General features: G+C 40.7%; 1 protein-coding gene across 9 annotated transcripts in view; it reads right to left on the bottom strand.

Moving 5' to 3' along the window:
* The window catches only part of RBMS3 (RNA binding motif single stranded interacting protein 3), a 708926-nt gene that overhangs the window by 422777 nt on the left and 263792 nt on the right, over nt 1-22357 (bottom strand). For all 9 annotated transcript variants that reach the window (XM_049629878.1, XM_049629869.1, XM_049629873.1 and 6 more), the window contains one exon: nt 1281-1372. In XM_049629878.1, the coding sequence (XP_049485835.1) occupies nt 1281-1372 (92 nt within the window). The remainder of the gene's footprint in view (nt 1-1280; nt 1373-22357) is intronic.

Raw genomic sequence — 22357 nt, 5'->3', positions numbered from 1 at the left:
TGATCTGTTGGTTTTTTTTAGCTGACTTTTGAAAATACAGAGACAAATTAATTCAATAGCAGTAATCAAAAAATTATTTAAAAATTTTAGGTGCATGTGAATAAATCCAAAATGACCATTAATTGGAAGCAAATACGTAACAAGCATCTATATGCTATAAATAATTTTCTTAAACTTTTTATTTGAAAATAATCATAGATTTACATCAAAGTGTAAAGATATTATATGGAGATCCCATTCACTCTTTACCCAGTTCCCTCCAAGTTTATCTTACATAATTACAGCAAAATATCAAAACCAGAAAACTGACATCGATATGCGTGTATAGTTCTATGACATTTTAACATACATGTATAATATTCTTGTAATCACCACTGCAATTAGAATTCAAAACTACTTAAAATGATCGTATTTATTTTCTTGAGTATAAACATGCATTATGATTCCAGAGAGAAAGCTCCAGACTACTGTTTTACAAAACAACGAATGTGTATTGAAATTTATTAATATCTAGGAAATTATTATCTAGTAAAGCTATACATAAAGGTCAAAGTGAAATTCTAACAATACAGACAATGTATGCTTTTTTAAAAAAATGTTTATTTTTGAGAGAAAGACAGAATGCAAGCAGGGGAGGGCAGAGAGGGAGAGGGAGACACAATCTGAAGCAGGCTCCAGGCTCTGAGCTGTGAGCACATAGCCCCATGCGGGGCTCAAACTCAGGAACCGTGAGATCATGACCAGAGCCAATTGGAGGCTCAACCAACTGAGCCGCCCAGGCACCCCCCCCCCCCCCCCCCAGACAATGTATGCTTTAACTGAACTCATTTCCTTGCATAGACCAGATAATCTCATGATTCAGCCATCAGCTGTCCCCAACATAACAGTAAATAATTTTTTAGCACAGTTTACCAATGACAACTTGCTGAGAATTATACTACTCCCAAACTCTTCACTGATGAAAGCCCTAGACACACACACACACACACACACACACGCGCGCACACGCTTCCTTTTTCAGGCAAAACAGAGCACTTTACAAGTGCCCTTAATGTGCTAATGAGGTCACCATAACAAAAGAGCATATTAATAAGTATACACAAAGAAACAATGAAATAAACCAGCCAGGATTTTCCAAACCAAACCTATTATAAGGCGCCTTGCCTTCCCTAACAACTAAATGTAATTCGAATCATTGCAAACTCCAGTTCTGATTCAGCTCACAGCCGTGGAGAAATAGACGATCACAAAAGAAAACAAAATCTAAATGCCAATCTTACCTTGGCCATCTGTGCCTGCACGCCATTTGCCTTGAGAGACGCTACTGCTTTCTGTGCGGCTGCAGGACTGTCAAAATCCACAAAACCGTACCCTGTGAAAGTACAATACCCCTTGTTAGTACTGCATCTCTATCATACAGGGGGACGGTGTGTTTGTGGCCACACTTTCATTCGTAACTTCTGGAATAACCAGAAAGGCTCTCAAGCCATTGGCCTTCATATGTCAGGAGAGATACCACAATACCATTAAATGTAAAATTGTAAGTCTCTTATTTTCTGGAGATTGGGTATGCAGTCAGCCATCTGATTTGGGCTAATCGGACGAGTAAGGTAATACATTATTTAACCATGACCCTCTTCAATGAATTTGCGGCAAGGATGAGGAGCACAAAATGCTGAAAACAATAGAAAAGTCATGTCTGAAGTCAATTTTCGAAACCTCAAAAAAGCTCATGTTAATAAAAAGCCTCTATAGATCAGTTTATTCAAGTGATTACTCACAACCTCTACAGTGCCTGGCACCCAGTAGACATTTTATATAATAAATGTATGTTGACTGTGTGAATGAATGAAGGTTGTGAATGCAAGTTAGGGTCTCAACCCAGTTCCAGCTGATACGTAAGCCCATGCTAACTCACCACAGAACTTTGTCTCACTTGATGACAACATCTTTTTATTTAAATTTATTTATTTTGAGAAAGAGAGAGAACAAGCAAGCGGGGGAGGGACAGAGAGAGAAAGGGAGAGAGAGAATCCCAAGCAGGCTCCACACTGTCAGCACAGAGTCTGATGTGGGGCTTGAACCCACAAACTGCAAGATCATGACCTGAGCCCAAATTAAGAGTCAGACACTTAACTGACTGAGCCACCCAGGTGCCCCTCGATGACATCTTAACTAAGACTTTTTCACTCTTAAGTGATGTGTGATTGAATAATTAAATAGTCAAGCTTCTTTTTTTTAAATATTTTTTAATGTTTATTCATTTTTTGAGAGAGAGACAGAGCATGATTCGGGGAGGGCAGAGAGAGAGGGAGACACAGAATCGGAAGCAGGCTCCAGGGCTCTGAGCTGTCAGCACAGAACCCAATGTGGGGCTCGAACTCATGAACCATGAGATCATGACCTGGCCGAAGTTGGACGCTTAACCGACTGAGCCACCCAGGAGCCCCTCAAGCTTCTTTAAAAATAATTTAAACAGTGACTGGTGTCACTTATTTGTTACTGAAGTATAATCTGAAAAAGGCACAGGAGTTCCCTCTACTGTTCTCTGCCCTTGTGCCTGTGTAAGTGCATATACAGAGTGAGGCCAGGGGAATAGCTAGAATCAATGAAACAGAATCAATGGAAAGGCGATTCTGTAGGACCATAAACTAGCTGATATTAGTCTGGGGCTTTAGCCTAACTGTAATGTCAGCTGCCCTAAGAACATCTCAAAATTAGAAAGCTCAAGCATGAGTATGAGGGCAGCTGTACCTGGCATGTCTAACAAGCCCATCATATGTATCCTCTTATCTGTCAGTCACGGATTTGCTCTGCACTCTCATGCTTGTTCCCCAGAAGTTTGGAGGTGAGCAAGCCTAGTAACCATGCTCTGGGACCCACCTCGCCATCACCAAAGAAGAGCGCAAGGGAATTCAATTACCAAGTTGTTTCTTTTAATTAACTTTTTAATTTTCTCCCCTCGAATCCCTGCTTCTTTTTCTCCCTCCCAGCATGGTATCCTAAAATGAACTTGTTACACAGCAGTGTACCATAAAATGCTCTTGAAAAGCTGGGCAGAGAAGCTGCGAAGTTTGTGTTTCTAATCCAAAGGGAAGCCCGCTCTGTAAGTACTGCTAATTCTTCTCTTCCCACAAAATTCAAACTATGTGAGAAATAGGAGTCTTGCCACCCACTAAGATGAGTCAGATAGGGGAAAATAAAAGCAGAAAGAGAAAGGGGGAGAAAAGAACAAATTAAGTCAAGAAGTAGGGTCAGGGGAGCAGAAGGTAAAACTAAAGTGTAGATATTATCTCTTATGTATCAATGTGTCGTGCTGGGTGGTTGACATGTTGATAACTGGTGAAATGATAACTTCATGTATCACTGGCCTCGTGCCTATTCATGATACATGAAGAAACAGAGGCTCAAGCCAAACGGCACAAATACCCACTAATTTCAAGCTGCCTCATTGCCAGGTCCAGGATTTGAAGTGAAGTCATCATAAGCCCTTCCCAAATGCACCACACAATGAACTACTTTATAACCCCACTTTGCACATTCTTTAGAGTAGCCCCTGAAGCCTACCGGGAAGAGGACACAATTCTTGAAAATTCCTTGATTTTGAAGTTAGGACACAGAACAAAGCAGTTCCACAAGTGGATTCAATGCAGTTCATTTAGTCTGTACATTTATTAATGGTTGAATTTCCAGTAGAACGGGCTAAGTGAAATTTGACAAGGCACCCCCTTCCACTACATGCTTTGGTCAGTTGTCCTTATCGATTCACATGCTCATTCTTTCATTCAATAATGAAATTCTGGGGTGCCTGGGTGGCTCAGTGGGTTGGGCATCTGACTCTTGATGTCAGCTCAGGTCATAATCTCACGGTTCATGGGGTCAAGCCCGACATTGGGCTCTGTGCTAACAGTATAGAGTCTGGGGCTTTAGCCTAGCTGTAATGTCAGCTGCCCTAAGAATATCTCAAAATTTGAAAGCTCAAGAGATTCTTTCTCTCTTTTCTCTCTCTGCCCCTCCCCTGCTCATAGGCACTCTCTCTCTCTCTCTCTCTCTCTCTATTTACCTATGTCAAAATAAATAAATAAAGTTAAAAATTTTAATTAAAAAACGAAATTCTATTTCAGGCACTTTGCCAGACACATGAACACAGCAGTTAAAAAGAATGGTCCTACTTCTCACCCTTGTGCATTTTTAGAGTTGACAGATGAACAGGAAACAAATAGCCACACAAATGAATCTACAATTACCAAACGGCAGAACTGTCTTGAAAGAAATGAAAGCATATAATACAGAATCTGACTACTGAGTGTTCATTATTGAAAGTCTTAGGGAAGCAGTGGCACAAAATGATTTGCATTTCTTAAAATATCCTGGCTGAAGATCGAGTTGTTGTGGGGAAGGTGGACAGCAAGAGTGTCATCGGGAGAAGAGTTAGGGGCTATTACAGCAACCCAGACAAATGGCGGCTGGCGATAAAACGGAGGGGATGAAATGGATGATTTGAGTTATATTTTGGAGGCAGAATTAGCAGGACTTGATGATAGCTTGGCCGGGTTGGAAGTAGGGGAGATATAGACGACAAGGATTACTACTGATTTTTTTGGCATAAGCCACTGGGTGGGTGGAGATGTGATTTACTGAAGTGGGGGGCCCGGAAGAGCATCCAACAGGGGGGAGGGAAAATTACAATATCGGTTGAGTCAGAAATGTCTGTGAGACATCTAAGTAAAAATGTCAGAGAGCAGTTGGATATATTAGGCTAGTGCTCAGAAAAGAGGACAGGATTGGGGATACAAATTGGGAGGTCAACGGCATAAAGATGTGATTTATAGAGACGGAAAGAGACAAAAACGCCTAGCGTAAGTAGAAACCAAGGACCCGAGTTTGGAGCTTGAACAACTTCGGCATTTAGGTGTCAGGTGGGAACAAGAGATTGCAAAGGAGAATCAGAGAGGGAGAAGGGAATGAAAAGGGAAGAGGATGTCTCAAGGCCAAGGGAAGAAGCTGTTCCAAGAAGGAGAGAGAAATCAGCTGTCATGTGTCACTGACGGTGTAAGCAAGATGAGGGCTTGCAAATGTCCAGTGTGCTTAGGAACGTGGGTGTCATGATCGTGATTTGCTTCAGGCAAGTGGTAGGGACTGAAGCCTGTTGGGTAGTTAAAGAATAACAGCAAAGAGGGAGAGGGGGAGAGAGTGTTTGCAGGTCTCCTTGTTATCTTGCTAGGAAGGAGAATTAAGAGATGGTCAGCGAGAGGGTGATACAATGTCAAACGAGCTGTTTTGGTTTAAGATAGGAGATACCAAGGCTTTTAACCTTAGCTGCACACTAGAACCACCTTGAGAGATAAAAAAAAAATACTAGTGTCCATTTCTCACCCCCAGGAAAGTAAATCAATATCTTTGGTAATATGGCCCAGGTGTTTATACACACACACACACACACACACACACACACACACACACACACAATGGTGCATGTGTGTACGTGTATATGTGTGTTCCTCAGCTGATTTTAGTGGGAAGCCAGGGAACTACAGAGTATTCATTCAAGGCATTCAACAAATACTTATTTGTTGCACCCACTATGGGACTGTTCTTGGTAATTTCAAATCGGGATAGGAATGATCAAACAGAAAGCAAAAGATCGAAACTTCCGGAGGGCAAGAGGATAATTTATAGAATAATGTTCCTGAAAAGTGATGGAGTGAGAGAATCTAGAACATATGTGAAGTGCTGCCTTTACTAAAAGAGGGATCTTTGGGGCACCTGGGTGGCTCAGGTCCAACTCTTGGTTTCGGCTCAGGTCATGGTCTCATGGTTTGTGAGTTCGAGCCCCATGATGGGCTCTGTACTGGCAGTGCAGAGCCTGCTGGAGATCCTCTGTCTCTGTCTCTCTTTGCTCTTCCTCTGCTCACTCTCTCTCTCTCTCTCAAAAGAAATCAATAAACATTAAATAAAAGAGGGATCCTTCCCTTTACTCATTGCAACTTGAAGGAAGAAATAAAAAAGATCACTCTTGGCTAATCGTTATTTATTATACGTAGCCAGTCATTGGGACTGTACTTAACACATAGCGTGTGCTTCATAAATATTTGTTTAAGTGAATTAAAAGCATGTGTAAAAGATGCTAACACTTCACGGACTACAGGGGGAATTAACCGATTGAAATGTCTATTGATACATTTTGACTATAAAGAACAATATAATGCCAAGTGGTCCCAGTCTGGCTCGGCCATGCTCCCACCCAGCCAGGCAGCCGTGGTTTTCAGGACTCCGCACCTTGGTTCCAGCGTGGCTTCTCCTCTAGCTTCCTCCCCTTCCTTCCAGCCCAACACATTACACACGATATGACAAAATCACAATGCTGATCTCCGGGACTCAGCTCCAATCTAAACAGGAGAAATCTCTGTGAGGGTATGAGACACCTGAGCTTTCTCTGAATCAGGGAGGGAATGAGTGAACTTTTAGAAGAATGTGTTTGTAGAGCCATCTTGCCCACAAGGAGACACAGTGGTGTCTTTGTAAAAAAACACCTCCTCTACAGAAGAGTCCACGACAATAGGGGTGCCCAGATCCCGTGACACAAAGTTATAAAGAAAGAATAAGCCACCAGATAGGAAATACTTCACTGAGCTATGTGTTTTCCACACATATCTACTCAATTTAATGAATTAAAATGAAAAGTTCAGAGGTAAAAATGTCTCAAGCAATCCCGGAAAACACTCCGACTGTAGAAATACGCATCGCATTCCTGACGGCACATACTCCGTGCGACCAGAAGAACAAAATCAAACGCAAAGCTGCTCCTAGAGAATCATGACGCATTTCCTACAAAAGAAAGCAACTTCAATTGGGTTTCAATTTGCTTTCCTTACTGACAAGTCATCAAGCCTGGGACCCCCGCACCTGCATCTGGAGAGGGGCAGGGTGAGGAGATCAGCTCCAGCTAATAACGCTTTGCGGTAACCGCTGACATCCTCGAGGAAACACTGGTGAATGGTCACCATCGGAAACTCCAGCCCAAGCGACTGCAAGTAGACCAGTCTCGCTCCCTCAATTACATAATTAAGCTTGGCAACAGGTTCAAATGAACTAAAGCTGAACGTGGCTGTTTTCTCCACACACCCCTGTGCTTGTTTCTCTTCCTTGTCGGGGGGGAGAAGGCCAGCAGTTCTGCAATTAGCGGGAAGCAGAGCAGTGAGAAAGAACCAGCTCCATACTAATTAGGTCACTCGCCAAACGCACTCATTCCACTGGCAGATAGAATCAATGCTTTCCTGAAATGCTTTAAACTTGGTGTGTTAATTTAAAAGGTTTACTATTTTTATCGCTCTGCAAGCCCGGTGACATAAGAGAAAAAAAAGAAAAAAAAATGTTTATGCACACTCTTAGAAATTGTGACTGAGTTCTAGAACAACGGATTGGCCCAGAGGGCTCCGGTTTCATTTCCTTCAGGGCATTTGTAGGCGACTTCTCTGTGACCTTTGCCATTCAACCAGACCGCTGTGTGGCAACCCATCTGAACGGCGTCAAAAGTCTCTGGACCGTCTTCAACAGCCTATTTGTACTTCTCCGGTGCTGCCGGCTCTTTGAAGTTTCTATTGCAACTGCTTACCTATCTACCAACACCGGGATTGTACTTTCTAGGGTAGGGGGAGGGCAATGTTCAAACCAGAACTCCTGGTTCGGACCCACGGTGGCATCTCGCCAGCTGAGGGAGATTTGCTCTCAGAGTGAACCCTACGCCACATTTCGCAACGTTTGCATTGCCCTTCCTCTTCAGAATGGCTGTCATGAAAGCCCACTTGAAACACAGATGGCTGGATGTAACACCCAACGTCTTTCAGAGATGATCCAGCTGCGAGTCAAATGCGATTTGTAAACGGAGTAAGAATCTAGGAACGTGTCTAGGCATTACACGTTCAAGTGAAGTCCTACTCAAATTTGACAGTGAAAATGTTTAAGAGTTGCCCTCCCATAAATTCCCCCTCCTTCTGTTTAGACTTAACAATAATCTGCAGCTGTCGTGTCTGAGCTCAGAGCAGAAAACCTGAGCCTCAGGTAGGGAAGGTGAGCAGCAGGAAGGGAGGAATGCTTTGCAGGCTTCCTACAGGTCCCGTGGAGTCTAGGCTACCTCCTTGCCTCTGCATTTCTGCTAAGTGCTCCTGCATCTGTAAAATGTTGAGTGATGGCTGAATGCCTTTCCTTTTATCGTGCTTCCTAAGTCTCTGCATTATGTGATCAGAGAAGGGTAGCAGGGTAGCAGTGATGAATTCTTGACGACTTGTATACTTATGATACCAAACTAACCAGAGACCCCGGTCATTACTTCAGTATCTTCTTTGCAGCAATTGTATAATGAAGCAAGGGTTCTATGGAGGAACCATAATAGCCATTTGGCCAAACTCAGATGTGTGAAAACAAAGGCAAAAGATAAGCCCTGCTAGAATGCAAAAGCCAGCAACAAGAATGCTTATTTTGAGGGAAAGAAAATCTAAGTCATCAAAATCTGAAATCACCTATGCTTTGAAACATCTTCAGAAAGTAATTTGGAATGATTTTTACACAGAAAAAAAAGCACGATGTGCACTTTCTCTGCAAAGGGCTGTGGCCCTCAGATATTTAGCAAATAGAGGTAAATAAGAAGGGAAATGGTGTCCTTTATACAGTAAACAGATTGCTTCACTACATTCCCCTGATGTTTGAGCTTAATTACCTAAACATTCTGATATCCCAGTGCCAGAAACACCAAAATGAGACATCAGTGTTTGGAGCAGGATTTACCGTTATGAGGAACATTTTTGAATCATGATGTGACTTTCCTGTTACTTAATTTACTAAACGTCTACTATGTGCAAGAGAGATAGCTCGCTAGATGCTGCAGAGAAAACGAAGACACTCTAATGAGGTCCCTCCCCTCAGGCAGTTCAACGGTCTAGTCGGGTAGATAAGGAAATTTAAATATCATAGAGAGTCTTCTTACACACAGAGGGTTATGTTAGGTGAGCAAATGAAAAATGCCATGTTTTCTTTCAATATAGTATACGTGGTTTTGCATCTACAATTCTGCTCTTGGAGCTCAATGCCTGATTCAACACGCCCAAAGTCCTTCAATGAGTTGCATGATGGTAAAATTACCCACATTCTAAATTTATCTATGTATGTATTATTCTACCTCTCTGTTGGGCATTTTTGTGCACAGCAGAAATGAATTAAGTTAAATACAAATGAATTATGGAGAGGGATTGGCACCACATAAAAAGTGAAAGAAAAATGCTAGTATTCGAACATGGCAAATATTTCTTCCAGGTGGGGGCAAGCTCAGTACATTTTGTGCACAAATGACAAAAGGGAGCACCGGGAAAAGAAATTAGGTCCCACATGGCCTTTCCCAGCAGAATAGAACAATTATGAAGACTGACAAATTTAGGGAGCAAAGTACTTAGTAGTATGCCACTTAAAAATGGGACACTTTCTCATCCCATTTATGTTGCACAAAAAGTCTTATTAAACCAAACACAAATTCAAATCCCAAAACTCACTTCCCAACTCATCCCATTCAACTGATTTTTAAACAAGAGAAATTGCTTCTTTATACTGAATAAAGTCAAAATTAAGATCAGGATCATCATTTATGGGCTTAAAGAGATCGCTATGCTTTATTAAGATTAAAGAAACTCACTGATTTGCCAAGGTCTTCGACTAGACCAACCATTATTTTATTATAATATTGCAGAGATTAAGGAAGCAGTCTGCTTGGCTGCAAATGGGCAGATTAACCTCTGTGAATCATCTTGCAAAGTCTTCCTTTGCTAAGAGGCAGTGTTCAAGGATACACAGAAAATACACATCTTGTCTGAACCATTGGTCCTATGTGTCTCTGCGGTCAACAACAGCGGGAGGTACAAATGTGTATTGCAGTATAGCTGCGGGAGCCAGCCAGGGTACTGGTAAAATAATTCCACTGAGTTTGTAACTATGATGGAAGCAAGCTGTAACTGAACACTCTAATTATAGCTCTACAATCCCAGTGCACAGTAGGATAGGCAAAACTAACTATGATTTCATTCCTGAGTGCCCATCCTGCCCTCCCTCTCCTTGCTCTGGTCCTATGGACATGTGGAACTATAGACTATTCCTCCATCAGAAGAGCAGAGATGATTGTCGGAGAATCCATGGGAGGACAATCCCATGCCCCCAACCCACAACCCCGAGGTGTTTCAATGCACACTTTCAATGGCTCCAGCTAATGTCCTAAGAAGCATGTGGGTAGTCTTTTACATCCTTCTACAACAGAGACATCACGTGACCCACAGCCATTCATCTTTAGAGGACAGATATTGTAGCAGAACCATCCAGAAAGATGTATTAGGTAGCTTAGTGCAAAAAGGAAGGAAGAGTAAGTGAACCCTATATACAGGTCAACTGTCTTTAAGATAAACATGTATTATCTACAAGTCTGTTTTTGTTACACTCGACATCTAGATATTCACTCCACCAACTTGTCACTTCATGTAAATTTCTGCACAAAGCCCGGTGTTCCTTTAACCATTCTTACTTTCCTGGGAAAGTCTCCATGTATGATTTCCTCCTCCCAAACCTTTGACAAAACTCACTTTGAAACCCTCAGGAAGCTTCTGTTTAATAAAAGTCATGCATTTTCTAATTTATACCCATATTTTACTGGATGCAGTCTTCAGTCATGTGGTTATAGGCTTTATTCCAAATATTTTAAGTAAATGTCCATAAGTACTGTCCCTATCACCATGAGAAATGGTGTCTTTTACATCCTGTTAGACCTCAAATTACTTCTTTTCATCCCACCTGATGTAACAAATTACAATTCTAGTTTTGTATTCAAATTTTAAAAATAAAGAGACTTAGGTATATATATATATAAATGAGAGTAACAGAATGCATGGGGAAATAAATAAATAAATAAATAAATAAATAAAAAATAAAAATCAAGCCAAACAAAATAGTATTCATTGAAATAAATGTAAATCCCTTTCTGCCTAGACCTTAGTGCTATGGTCTACCTTCCTGAGAAACTTTCTTATGATTCCTTCTGATGTTCTAACTTGAAATAGCCACCAAAAATAATTCTTGAGCTCTTACTATTATATGCATTAGAAGCACTTAGGGATTTATAGGGTAATAAAAATTATTCTTGCTATCAAAAATCATGAAATGAAAAATATTTGTAGTTAAGATTTTGTAAATGGCTCCCCAACTGTCCATTCCCCCCGCAAAAATAAATAAATAAATAAATAAATAAATAAATAAATAGTAGTGTTATTTTCTTCTAATTTTAAAAGTTATATAATTTTATTGAGGAAATTTCAGTCAATATGGAAAGAAATTAGCCATGACGCCACAGCTCAAAAATAAACAAACTGTTCATTTACTTTTTTTCTTTATTTTTAACCCAAGTGGTATCAGATTATGCAGTTTTATAATCTGCCTTTTTTTTTCCCTCTTACTAATGCATGTGGCTACCTTTCCTGGTCAATATATATGGATTGTTATGATCCCGTTAATCTATTATTTTCAGCATCCAATTGCCTAGCTCTTTCTTAAAGATTTCTGAGCTTTACATAATGCCTTAGCCAACTGATTTGCAAAACTGATTTTATGCCAACATCTTGAAAGATTTTTAAAATTAATAAAATCAGAACAAGCGATACTCTTAAAGCCTCCTAGTCGTTAGTGACTTTTCCTGCGTTTTTTGCTTCTTTGAAAGTTACTTCAAAGAAACACCCTAAATGCACTGCAAACCAAAGATACCAGAAGCCAGGTAAATCAAATTCAAACAATGCCCTCCCGAAACACAGGAGTAGGAAGCCCACTTTCCTTCTCATTGCAATTAGGCTGGACTCATCTCAAAGGAATTTTGGAAATACATCGGTACCTTATGAGGCACAATTTCAGATCTGTGATTCAGAAAGGATGCCAAGAATTTGAATGGTCAAGCCATTATACTCATGACTGCTCATTTATTTAGAAGTTGAAAGTGAGTTGTTTTTTTTTTTTCTCAACAATGAAAGATATGTTTTCCCCCAGGAAATTTTACTGTAATATGAAAACTGGTATTCTGACTGATGGTACCAACTCTTCTGTGTCCCTTTCATAGCTGGTGATCCATAACTTACAACTCAGGTCTCCTCTCTTAGAGACAGAACTCGCTTGAAGAGTTGTAGCTGCCTAAAGACAATGGGATTTCAATGATCCTAGGACATGCTGGTTAAATGAACTTTAGAGAACTGCGACCTGGATGGTTAAGTACAATGTCCTAACTAAGGTCAGGACCTGGTTCACTAGGGAAATGGCACTGTAAGCGGAGATCACAAAGGCTTTTCTTACTCTACCTGTGGTCTGTGGACGGGCAGCAATGACATCACTTGAGAGCTGGCGGAAATTCAGCGTCGTTTGCCCACTGCCGATCTACTCAATCAGCCTCTACATTTTGACAAGATCTCCAGGTGATTATATGCACATTAAAGACTGAGACACCCTAGTCTCCAACGGGCCACTCCTCAGGTCTGGACTGCACCTCCTCTCCTTGTAAAATTACAGGGAAGATGGGGATCTTCAAGTCATCTCTTCCAACCTCTATCTGGTCTGCCAATATCTGTACAGTCCTGTGCCAAGCGCTCTTCAGGCTCCACTGGACAGTGCTGATGTTAAGAAAAACACAGTCCCCAAGGTGGCTGACACTGGACAACTGTATTTAACAGAGAGAACTGTTCGGTGTGACTGAAGGACAATTATGCCAGCATCATACAGTCTAGGTTCAAATCTTATCTCTTCTGGTTTGAGAGCAAGGAGTCCAAAGGCACAGAACACTAAACCAAAATTAGGGGTAATAATAATATTGCCTTAATTATATATTGGCTCTGGGCAATGAATGAATTCAAAGCTCCTGGCCTAGTGCCTAAGGCATCCTCTCTCTCTCCAACTCCCTCACCTTCTTAGATTGTGCTGAAACCAGGCACCCTGATGTAATCCACTGCCTTAACTGCATTCTAAGAGCCAAACCAGACAAGTGTATTCCCTTCTTCACGTAATAAATCTCAATGTTTTTAAAGACAGCAGTCTTTTCCTTGCTTGTATTTGCAAAATTAATATTTGGAAATGCAGGATCGGGGCTATTTTTATTTAATAGCCAATTTCAGAACAAGTACATGCCCTCCTTCTCTCTCTCTCTCCTTTATGTTTGTCCTTCAGAGATAGACCTAATTCTGTTTAGTTACAAAGTTCAAATTGGCCCTACATTAATATATCCCCTTAAAAAAGCAATGTTCATTTGAGGAAGCAGGTAGCCAATGTGAAGAGTGATTATACAATAAATGTATTATGCAAATTCCAGTGAACATTTTATGCACACTGGATAAAGAATCAAATTAAAGTCTCATAACCCTTGGAAAATTAGAGTTAGCAAGCACAGAGGTTGATTTGCCCTTGAACACAAAAACTGCTAAGAGCAGACATTCCCCCATCATTTCCACAAAACTGAACCATTTCTGAAGGTTTCAGATTAAAATAAGAAATCCCCTAGGAGTCATAAAAATCAGCTATTTTTACAGAAATAATTTGGAGTTGCAATTTTAAAGTGTTATGAGTTGGAAGGAATTGGTGAACTTCTGTGTCATATTTTGAAAAGCTAATATTCCAGGGAACCGGCCAGTTGAGAACACGCAAAATTGCATAGGGAGAGGGGACGCGGGAAGGGGAGAAAAGGCTTCTCGAGAATCTGCACAGGAGGGCTGATTTACAGAGCTTTCCCTATAAGAGCCCAAGAGTGGCAGTTATGCGATAGACCACTATGCTCCTTCGATTTTCCTTCACTCGAGGTAATAATGGGACATAATAGCTGCCTTCCTATTACACTGTCGTGTCCACTTCTCTGCGGCTTGCCAACACTGATTCTACCGCTGGCCTCTCTACAGAGAAATGATGGACCATTAAGAAGGAAAATGCAGAGAGGGTCTGTACAGCACTTTCCTATTGGAGAACAGAGAAACTATCACAAGCATTTCACTAAATCAATAAGCAAGTATAGGTGTGAAGGAGGTAGGTCGAAAACCCATTTTGCCCCCAATTTTTACACATGGAGCCAGGATGTGGGCTCCAGTGCCAAGAAGTCTCCATTCATTCATCAACCTCTGGAAATCAATGTTGTTTCCTGTTCATCCTTTTCGGGCACCAGGCAGGATGTAAATATGAAAATAGTGCTATTGATTTAACAAGTGCTCAGTGAGGTCCTTTTATGAGTCCTGAGTGAGGTAAATGCTTTGGGGGGGGGGGGGAGAAAAAGACAAATGAGACACAGATTCTCTCCTAAGGGAATATGTGAGCCCAAGGAGAAACAGCCAGCCTAACACTGAGATGCTCATTAAAGGCTGTACATGGTGTGCTTGTCACAAGCACCAAAACCTATGGCGCATAACGTGATGGTAGAAGGAAAGCTTATGTCTGAGTCAGGGAGAGATGACAGAGAAGACAAATTTGAACTTCTTAAAAACTGTTCTTTTTTTTTTTTCTTACTTTATAACTTTTTAATCAACTTTATTGAAGTATAATGTACACATAATAAATGCCCATTTCAGTGTCCTGTTTGATGAATTTTGCAAATATAGTCACTGTAGAATAACAATCAAGATATGGAACCCCTTTATTCCCACCCCCAGAACCCCTCATGCCCCTTTAGGGTCACCTCTCCCCGCAGCTCCTAGGCCCCAGCAACCACTCATCTGCTTCCTGATGAATTTTATGGATGCATCTGTTTTTTCTAGAATCTCATACAAATGGAAACATTTTCCTCTTTTTTTTTTCTGTTTTTGTTTTTTTTGCTTAGCATGATGATGAAAGGGAAATGGCATCCTACTTTGAGCAAAGACTTAAAGGCAGGTAAAGGGTAAGTTTGAGAACTTAGCAAGGACATCGAATAGAGACCAAAGAGCAATTTATAAGGAGATGTGTGAAATAATAAGGGACAGATAACATGACCGGACCATGTATTATGTAGAACTTTTGAACAATTTTATATCAAAGCTCATGTGACCCTCCTGCTCCCTCACTATACTCCAGCTACGCTGCCTCAGGACTGTTGTAACTGCTGTTTCATCCTACTGAGATATCTGACCATCTTCCAGACTGTATAGAAGCTGGATTCTCTCTCCCCTCCATTAGTCTCTATCAATAGATGTTCCTAATGTCCTTCATTGTACTGGGCACAATCTGTAGGTTAATTCATTTGTTTATAAGATGATTGTGTTTTATCCCAACGGACTGTCAGTACCAACATAATAGAGAACTGAATGATTTTGCTCAGAACTGGACAGATGAGCACTGGACAGGTGACACTTTATGGCTCATATTAGACACTGAAAGAGTGAGTGAGTGAATGAGTAAATTCATAACAAAAACTTCTGCTTTTATCCACTCACATACAAAACTTTACGCATTGTAACTCACATAACTCTTTTTAAAAAATTTTTTAAGTTTGTTTATTTTTGAGACGGAAAGAGAGAGACAGAAGGCAAGTGCGGGGCGGGGTGCAGAAAGACAGGGGGACACAGAATCCGAAGCAGGCTCCCCAGGGCTGGAACTCATGAACCACGAGATCACGACCTGGCCGAAGTTGGACACTTAAGCTACTGAGCCACCCAGGCGCCCCAACTCACACAAGTCTTTTTGACAAACAGTTCTTCACCCCTCTTCTCCTAAAATGCCCTTTCATTATGACACAATTTAAAGAGCAAGACAGAGTTTTGTAAATTTGCAACACCAACCCTAACGTCGCAACACTGGCCTGATTTGTGTTTATGCACCTGTGAGGGGGACAAGGAGGCAAAGTATTTAACTTCCAGAGAGACCTGCAAGATGTTGGATGTAAAAGGTCACCATAACTAAAAAATTAGTAATTGTTACCTTAATAAGGCAGGATTCTCTTTTGTCACCACGTCAAATGCGCACCGAAAACAAGGATGGCGAGTGTTTGGGTGTTAATGCTTTGGCTGTTTTTGAGGCATTGGAGTTGTATCCTACAGGGTTTTAAGGTGAGGTAGGCACAGCACGGTTTTCAGATCAATAAATGACTTTGTGTCAAGGGCCTGCTGGTTGCTTGTCTAGTTTATTGTGACTTAACAAAAGAGCTCGGGAACAATATTGCTCAGCAAAAGAAAAAAAAAATTAGGGGAGCTGATGGCTCATCCAAAAGCGACAGAAAAATCCAAGATCAACTATGTTCACAAAGGAGTGCAGTCGAGAGAATGCCAGGACTCTTTAGTGGAACAGGGTAATTGGAAGAGTAGCGAAATCACTGTTTTCAAGTCATACGTTTAGAAACTTGACCTTGGAAATGTTTTCAACCACACAAGGATTCACAAACAGTGACACAAGCCAGTGTTTTGTTTTGTTTTTTTCTGACACAGGAATACCACACTAATAACTCATTTTCTATACCCTTCTGAAAGCTCTCCGTTCACTCTCCCCTAGGGTCTTTTAGCCATTTACCAAATACCACATACAAGAAAATAAATGTTTTGACATATAATTTAAGTTTCATTCCCCAAACTGCTGGTGAGGGGAGAATAAATTTCCATCTTCTTCATTTTATATTAGTATCTTCTGCTGATGAACAGGAAGCTTGGAATTCCTCCTGGGGTTGAAATACACATTGAAAAAAAAAAAAAAGATTGGCCTAAGAGAGTTTGCTTTTTTTTTTCCTTATGAAGAAGGAAAGGATGAAAATAATAATAATCATAATCGTCATCATCATCATCATAAGATTCAGGGAAAATCCTGATACCCAAAGCATCCTCTTCTAGGAAGAAAGAAGCAGACTTTCAGTAACACCAGATATTTTGAGATTGATTTTTTTTAAAGATATTCCTTTCTGGGAAATGATAGAGGTGACCTGTATCTAGGCCCAAGCTGATGGCATTGTCTTTCCAGAAGCTGACAAGCCTTAAGCTGACGCATCATTACAACAGGATGATTTCCATCCTGAAAAATAAGGCGGGGGTGCAGAATAGTAGTTCAGCAATTTTCCTGGCAAGTTTCTGTAAGGTGCTTTCAAAGTTCTGGCTTAAAGTAGACAGAATAGTCCATTATCCAAAATATCAATATAAATAATTTGCATAGTACTAAAAACAAAAGCATCATATTCTACGCTGTGCACTAAATTTTTTCACACTTTATATCATTGAGATCTCATAGTAGCTTCGTAAGTTAGGTACCCTTACTCCAGTTTTGAATACGAGGCAGTCTAGTCTCCACTGAAATGTTCCCATTGTAACACACCATGAATTGAGTCAGCTTTGTCAAGGTTTACAGCTGGTACTTAGGGCTAGAGGCTCCTCCTGTGTTAACAAGGAACAAAGATGTAAGAACTTCCATACTGATATATCCTGGCTGAGAGTTCAGATAGGTGTTGGTTCACTCTGGGTTCTCACCACCTGCAACACTGCCTAAAATGTAACAATGATCAAAAACTACTGGTTGAATGAATGAATTAATGAATGGCCTTTAAAAGGGTGAGGGACAGACCCAGGACTGTCACCAGTCTAGGAGGAGTGTTCTTGGGAATAGGAGATACCAGAGATTATGGGTAGAAAAAGCAGTCCTCTACAATGATCTCCTTTTCTTTTCCTTTTTTTAAAAAAATTTTAATGTTTATTTATTTTTGAGAGATAAAAAGACAGAGTGCAAGCAGGGGAGGGGCAGAGAGAGAGGGAGACAAAGAATCCAAAGCAAGCTCCAGGCTCTGAGCTGTCAGCACAGAGCCTGATGTGGGGCTTGAACTCACAAACTGCAAGATCATAAACAGAGCCAAAGACGCTCAACCAACTGAGCCACCCAGGAGCCCCTATGATTATCTCCTTTCCTAGGGGTTTCTATATCATCTCACAGGTCAGTATCACAAGAGACCTGGTCCTGCACTACCTGTCTTGGATCAAACCGTGAATCAATAACCTTATCAACACTTTGACTTTGTTTCTTCTACCTCCCCCCGCCCCAGCCCACACACACCCCTTTTAAAAAGGCTTTTCTTCCAGACATGTATTTGTCCTTCAGTCCTTTAAGTTACATTTTTAAGCCCAATACACAAAGAAACCATCTAGGTGGGTGGTTGATCTCTGAAGAGTGGCTTCCCCCGAAGGAACCATATTTGTAGAATAAGATGATTTTCCCTAGTGACTGATTTGGTGTTTTGCTAAAAGGTGACACACACTCATGATGGATGATAATGGGTCAGAAGAGGACTAAGCCAAGCTGTGATATGTGCACAACGTACGATCTATGGAGAAAGTAAAATGGTAGTAACAACAGACCCTCCTCATAAGGAAATAAAACCAAAGGTAGATCTTCAACACATCTAACAGTATACTCAGAGTCTATACCCAAAGAAAGCTTATGCCAAGTAGTATAAGGTGAGTTGGAGGGAAAAGAAATAGTTCCTTGGTTGTGTGGACAGAAAGAGAGCAAGTGGTTAAGGTGAGCTTCTGGAACATCCCCCATAGGTGGTAAGTCATCACATTACACAGGTCACTCTGTACTGAAGCTATCATGGCTTCTTCCTTACAGACCAATGGCCCACGTAATAGAGTCAGCCCAGAGATGTTATCTCTTTAGGTTACACTGTTTTAACTATATATCTATATACCTATATCTATATCTATATATAGATAGATTTTGTTGCAATTGATTTAATGTTTGAAATTATTTAACTCAATTCAAATTTGAGAAACTTCAGATAAGAACATGATCTCAGCCTCTGTTTAACAATCACAAGATTGGGTGGCAATGGGTCCATGTGAAAACAGCTGACTGTCACCGAGTAGGAGATGCTACTTTTGGTCTGGTCAAAATTGCATCAGTTTGCCACAGTGCCCATCTACCCACACTTACTTCCATTTCTTGCCTGGAGGACTCCTGGCCAGTGCAAACAAACAAAAATTAGACCCAAAGCTGGATTTCTCTATTTTTTTAACATTCATTTATTTTTGAGAGAGAAAGAGGGAGAGGGACAGAGAGAGCACGAGTGCAGGAGGGGCAGAGAGAAAGGGAGTCACATAATCCGAAGCAGGCTCCAGGCTCTAAGCCGTCAGCACAGACCCCAATGCAGAGCTTGAACTCATGAGCCGTGAGATCACGACCTGAGCCGAAGTCAGATGCTTAACCGACTGAGCCACCCAGGCACCCCCCAAAGCTGGATTTCTGATAATCTAACACTCGCAGCTCTGAAACCTGAGAGTTACAAGATAATGGAATCATAGTCAAGGAAAAAAAAAATTTACACAGGCTTCTCTCCGTTGTCACTGAATAATACACTATCTTCCCCATACACTGGGCCAGGCTGTTTTCTAGGAATATGTGTATGTGGATTTCAACTTCATGTCCAAATATATGTCACAGAGAAACAACTAGCAGAGCAGTTCGGTTACGCACTTGAACTCACGCCAAATGGTTTGGTGTCAAATCCTGGTACTTAGTCTCCATATCTCCATGTCCTCATTGGAAAATGGGAATAATTCATAGCGGATTGCAATGATTAAACGATTTAATGCATGTAAATCACTTAAGACAGTGTCTGGAACACTGTTAAGTGCTATAGTGTAAAATAAACAGTTTTATTATTATTTCTTGTCAGTAAAGACCTCAGATAACTTTTGATTAAAAACCATACTTTTAGTTACTTTAGCCATTACAAAAAAGAGTGTCCCCAAATAAATGCTGCTTATGTGACTTCAAAGGATCAAACCAGTGTTTCTATACGATGAATAAACAGCCATGGTTAATTAAATTCTATTCTCTTCTAAGTCACTAAAAGATTCATCTACAGTGTAAACCTAATGGGGCTATGTTTCATTTTCTGTTTATCAAAGGAAAATAGGAATGTTTTTAAAGTATTTTTTATTTTTGTTAAGTTTATATATTTTGAGAGAGAGAAAGAGCACTAGCAGGGGAGGGGCAGAGGTACAGGGAGAGAGAGAGAGTCCCAAGCAGGCTCCCTGCTGTCAGTGCAGAGCCCAACATAGGGCTTGATCTGAGGAACCATTAGATCATGACCTGAGGTGAACTCAAGAGTCAGACACGTAGGAGAAAGAGGATCTCTTTGGCACTGCTGGTGGCAATGCAAACTGGTACAGTCACTCTGGAAAAGAGTGTGGAGGTTCCTCAAAAAATTAAAAATAGAACTACCCTACGACCCAGCAATTGCACTATGAGGTATTTACCCAAGGGATACGGGTATGCCGTTTTGAAGGGGCACGTGCACCCCAATGTTTATAGCAGCACTAGCAACAATAGCCAAAGTATGGAAGGAGCCCAAATGTCCATCAATGGATGAATGGATAAAGAAGACGTGGTATACTCTCACCACTGTTGTTTAACATAGTGTTGGAAGTCCTAGCATCAGCAATCAGACAACAAAATGAAATCAAAGGCATCTAAATTGGCAAAGATGAAGTCAAACTTTCACTTTTCAGAGATGACATGATACCCTACATGGAAAACTTGACAGACTCCACCTAAAGTCTGCTAGAAGTGATACATGAATTCAGCAAAGTCACAGGGTACAAAATTAATGTACAGAAATCAGTTGCATTTTTATACATGAATAATGAAGCAATAAAAAGAGAAATAAAGAAACTGGTCCCATTCACAACTGCACCAAGCCATAAAATACCTAGGAATAAATGTAACCAAAGACATAAAAGATCTGTATGCTGAAAACTATAGAAAGCTTATGAAGGAAATTGAAGAAGATACAAAGAAGTGGGAAAATATTCCATGCTCAAGGATTGGAAGAATAAATATTGTTAAAATGTCAATGCTACCCAAAGAAATCTACACATTCAATGCAATCCCAATCAAAATTGCACTAGCATTTTTCTCAAAGCTAGAACAAATAATCCTAAAATCTGTATGGAACCACAAGACTCTGAATAGCCAAAGTAATATTGAAGAAGAAAACCAAAGTGGGAGGTATCACAATCCCAGACTTTAGCCTGTTCTACAAAGCTGTAATCATCAAGACAGTAAGGTATTGGCACAAAAACAGACACGCAGACCAATGGAATAGAATAGAGACCCCAGAATTGGACCCACAAATGTATGGCCAACTAATCTTTGACAAAGCAGGAAAGAGTATCCAATGGAAAAAAGACAGTCTCTTTAACAAACGGTGCTGGGAGAACTGGACAGTAACATGCAGAAGGATGAAACTAGACCACTTTCTTACCCCATTCACAAAAACAAACTCAAAATGGATGAAGGACCTGAATGTGAGACAGGAAACCATCAAAACCTAGAGGAGAAAGCAGGAAAAAACCTCTCTGACCTCAGCCACAGCAGTTTCTTACTTGACACATCTCCAAAGGCAAGGGAATTAAAAGCAAAAATGAACTACTGGGACCTCATCAAGATAAAAAGCTTTTGCACTTCAAAGGAAACAATCAACAAAACTAAAAGGCAACTGACGGAATGGGAAAAGATATTTGCAAATGACATATTGGATAAAGGGCTAGTATCTAAAATCTATAAAGAACTCACCAAACTCCGCACCCGAAAAACAAATAATCCAATGAAGATATGGTCAGAAGACATGAATAGACACTTTTCCAAAGAAGACATCCAGATGGCAACAGACACATGAAAAGATGTTCAATGTCACTCATCATCAGGTAAATACAAATCAAAACCACACCTCATGCCAGTTAAGTGGCTAAAATGAACAAATCCAGAGACTGTAGAGTATGGCGAGGGTGTGGAGAAACAGGAATCCACTTGCACTGCTGGTGGGAATGCAAACAGGTGCAGTCACTCTGGAAAATATTGTGGAGGTTCCTCAAAAAATTAAAAATAGAACTACCCTATGACCCAGCAATAGCACTGCTAGGAATTTACCCAAGGGACACAGGAGTGCTGATGCATAGGGGCACATGTACCCCCATGTTTATAGCAGCATTTTCAACAATAGCCAAATTATGGAAAGAGCCTAAATGTCCATCAACAGACAAATGGATAAATAAGATGTGGTTTATATATACAATGGAATACTACTTGGCAATGATAAAGAATGAAATCTGGCCATTCGCAGTGACTTGGATGGAAATGGAGGGTATGCTAAGTGAAATAAGTTAGACAGAGAAAGACACATACCATATGTTTTCACTCATATGTGGATCTTGAGAAACTTAACAGAAGCCCATGGGGAAGGGGAAGGGGGAAAAAAGTTACAGAGAGGGAGGGAGGCAAACCATAAGAGACTCTTAAGGACTGAGAACAGACTGAGGGTTGTGGGGGGGGGGGGGGGGAGAGGGGAAAGTGGATGATGGGCATGGAGGAG

The sequence above is a fragment of the Panthera uncia genome, chromosome C2, assembly GCF_023721935.1.
Source record: "Panthera uncia isolate 11264 chromosome C2, Puncia_PCG_1.0, whole genome shotgun sequence".
Taxonomy (NCBI): Eukaryota; Metazoa; Chordata; class Mammalia; order Carnivora; family Felidae; genus Panthera; species Panthera uncia.
This window is presented reverse-complemented; position numbering and strand designations above follow the sequence as displayed.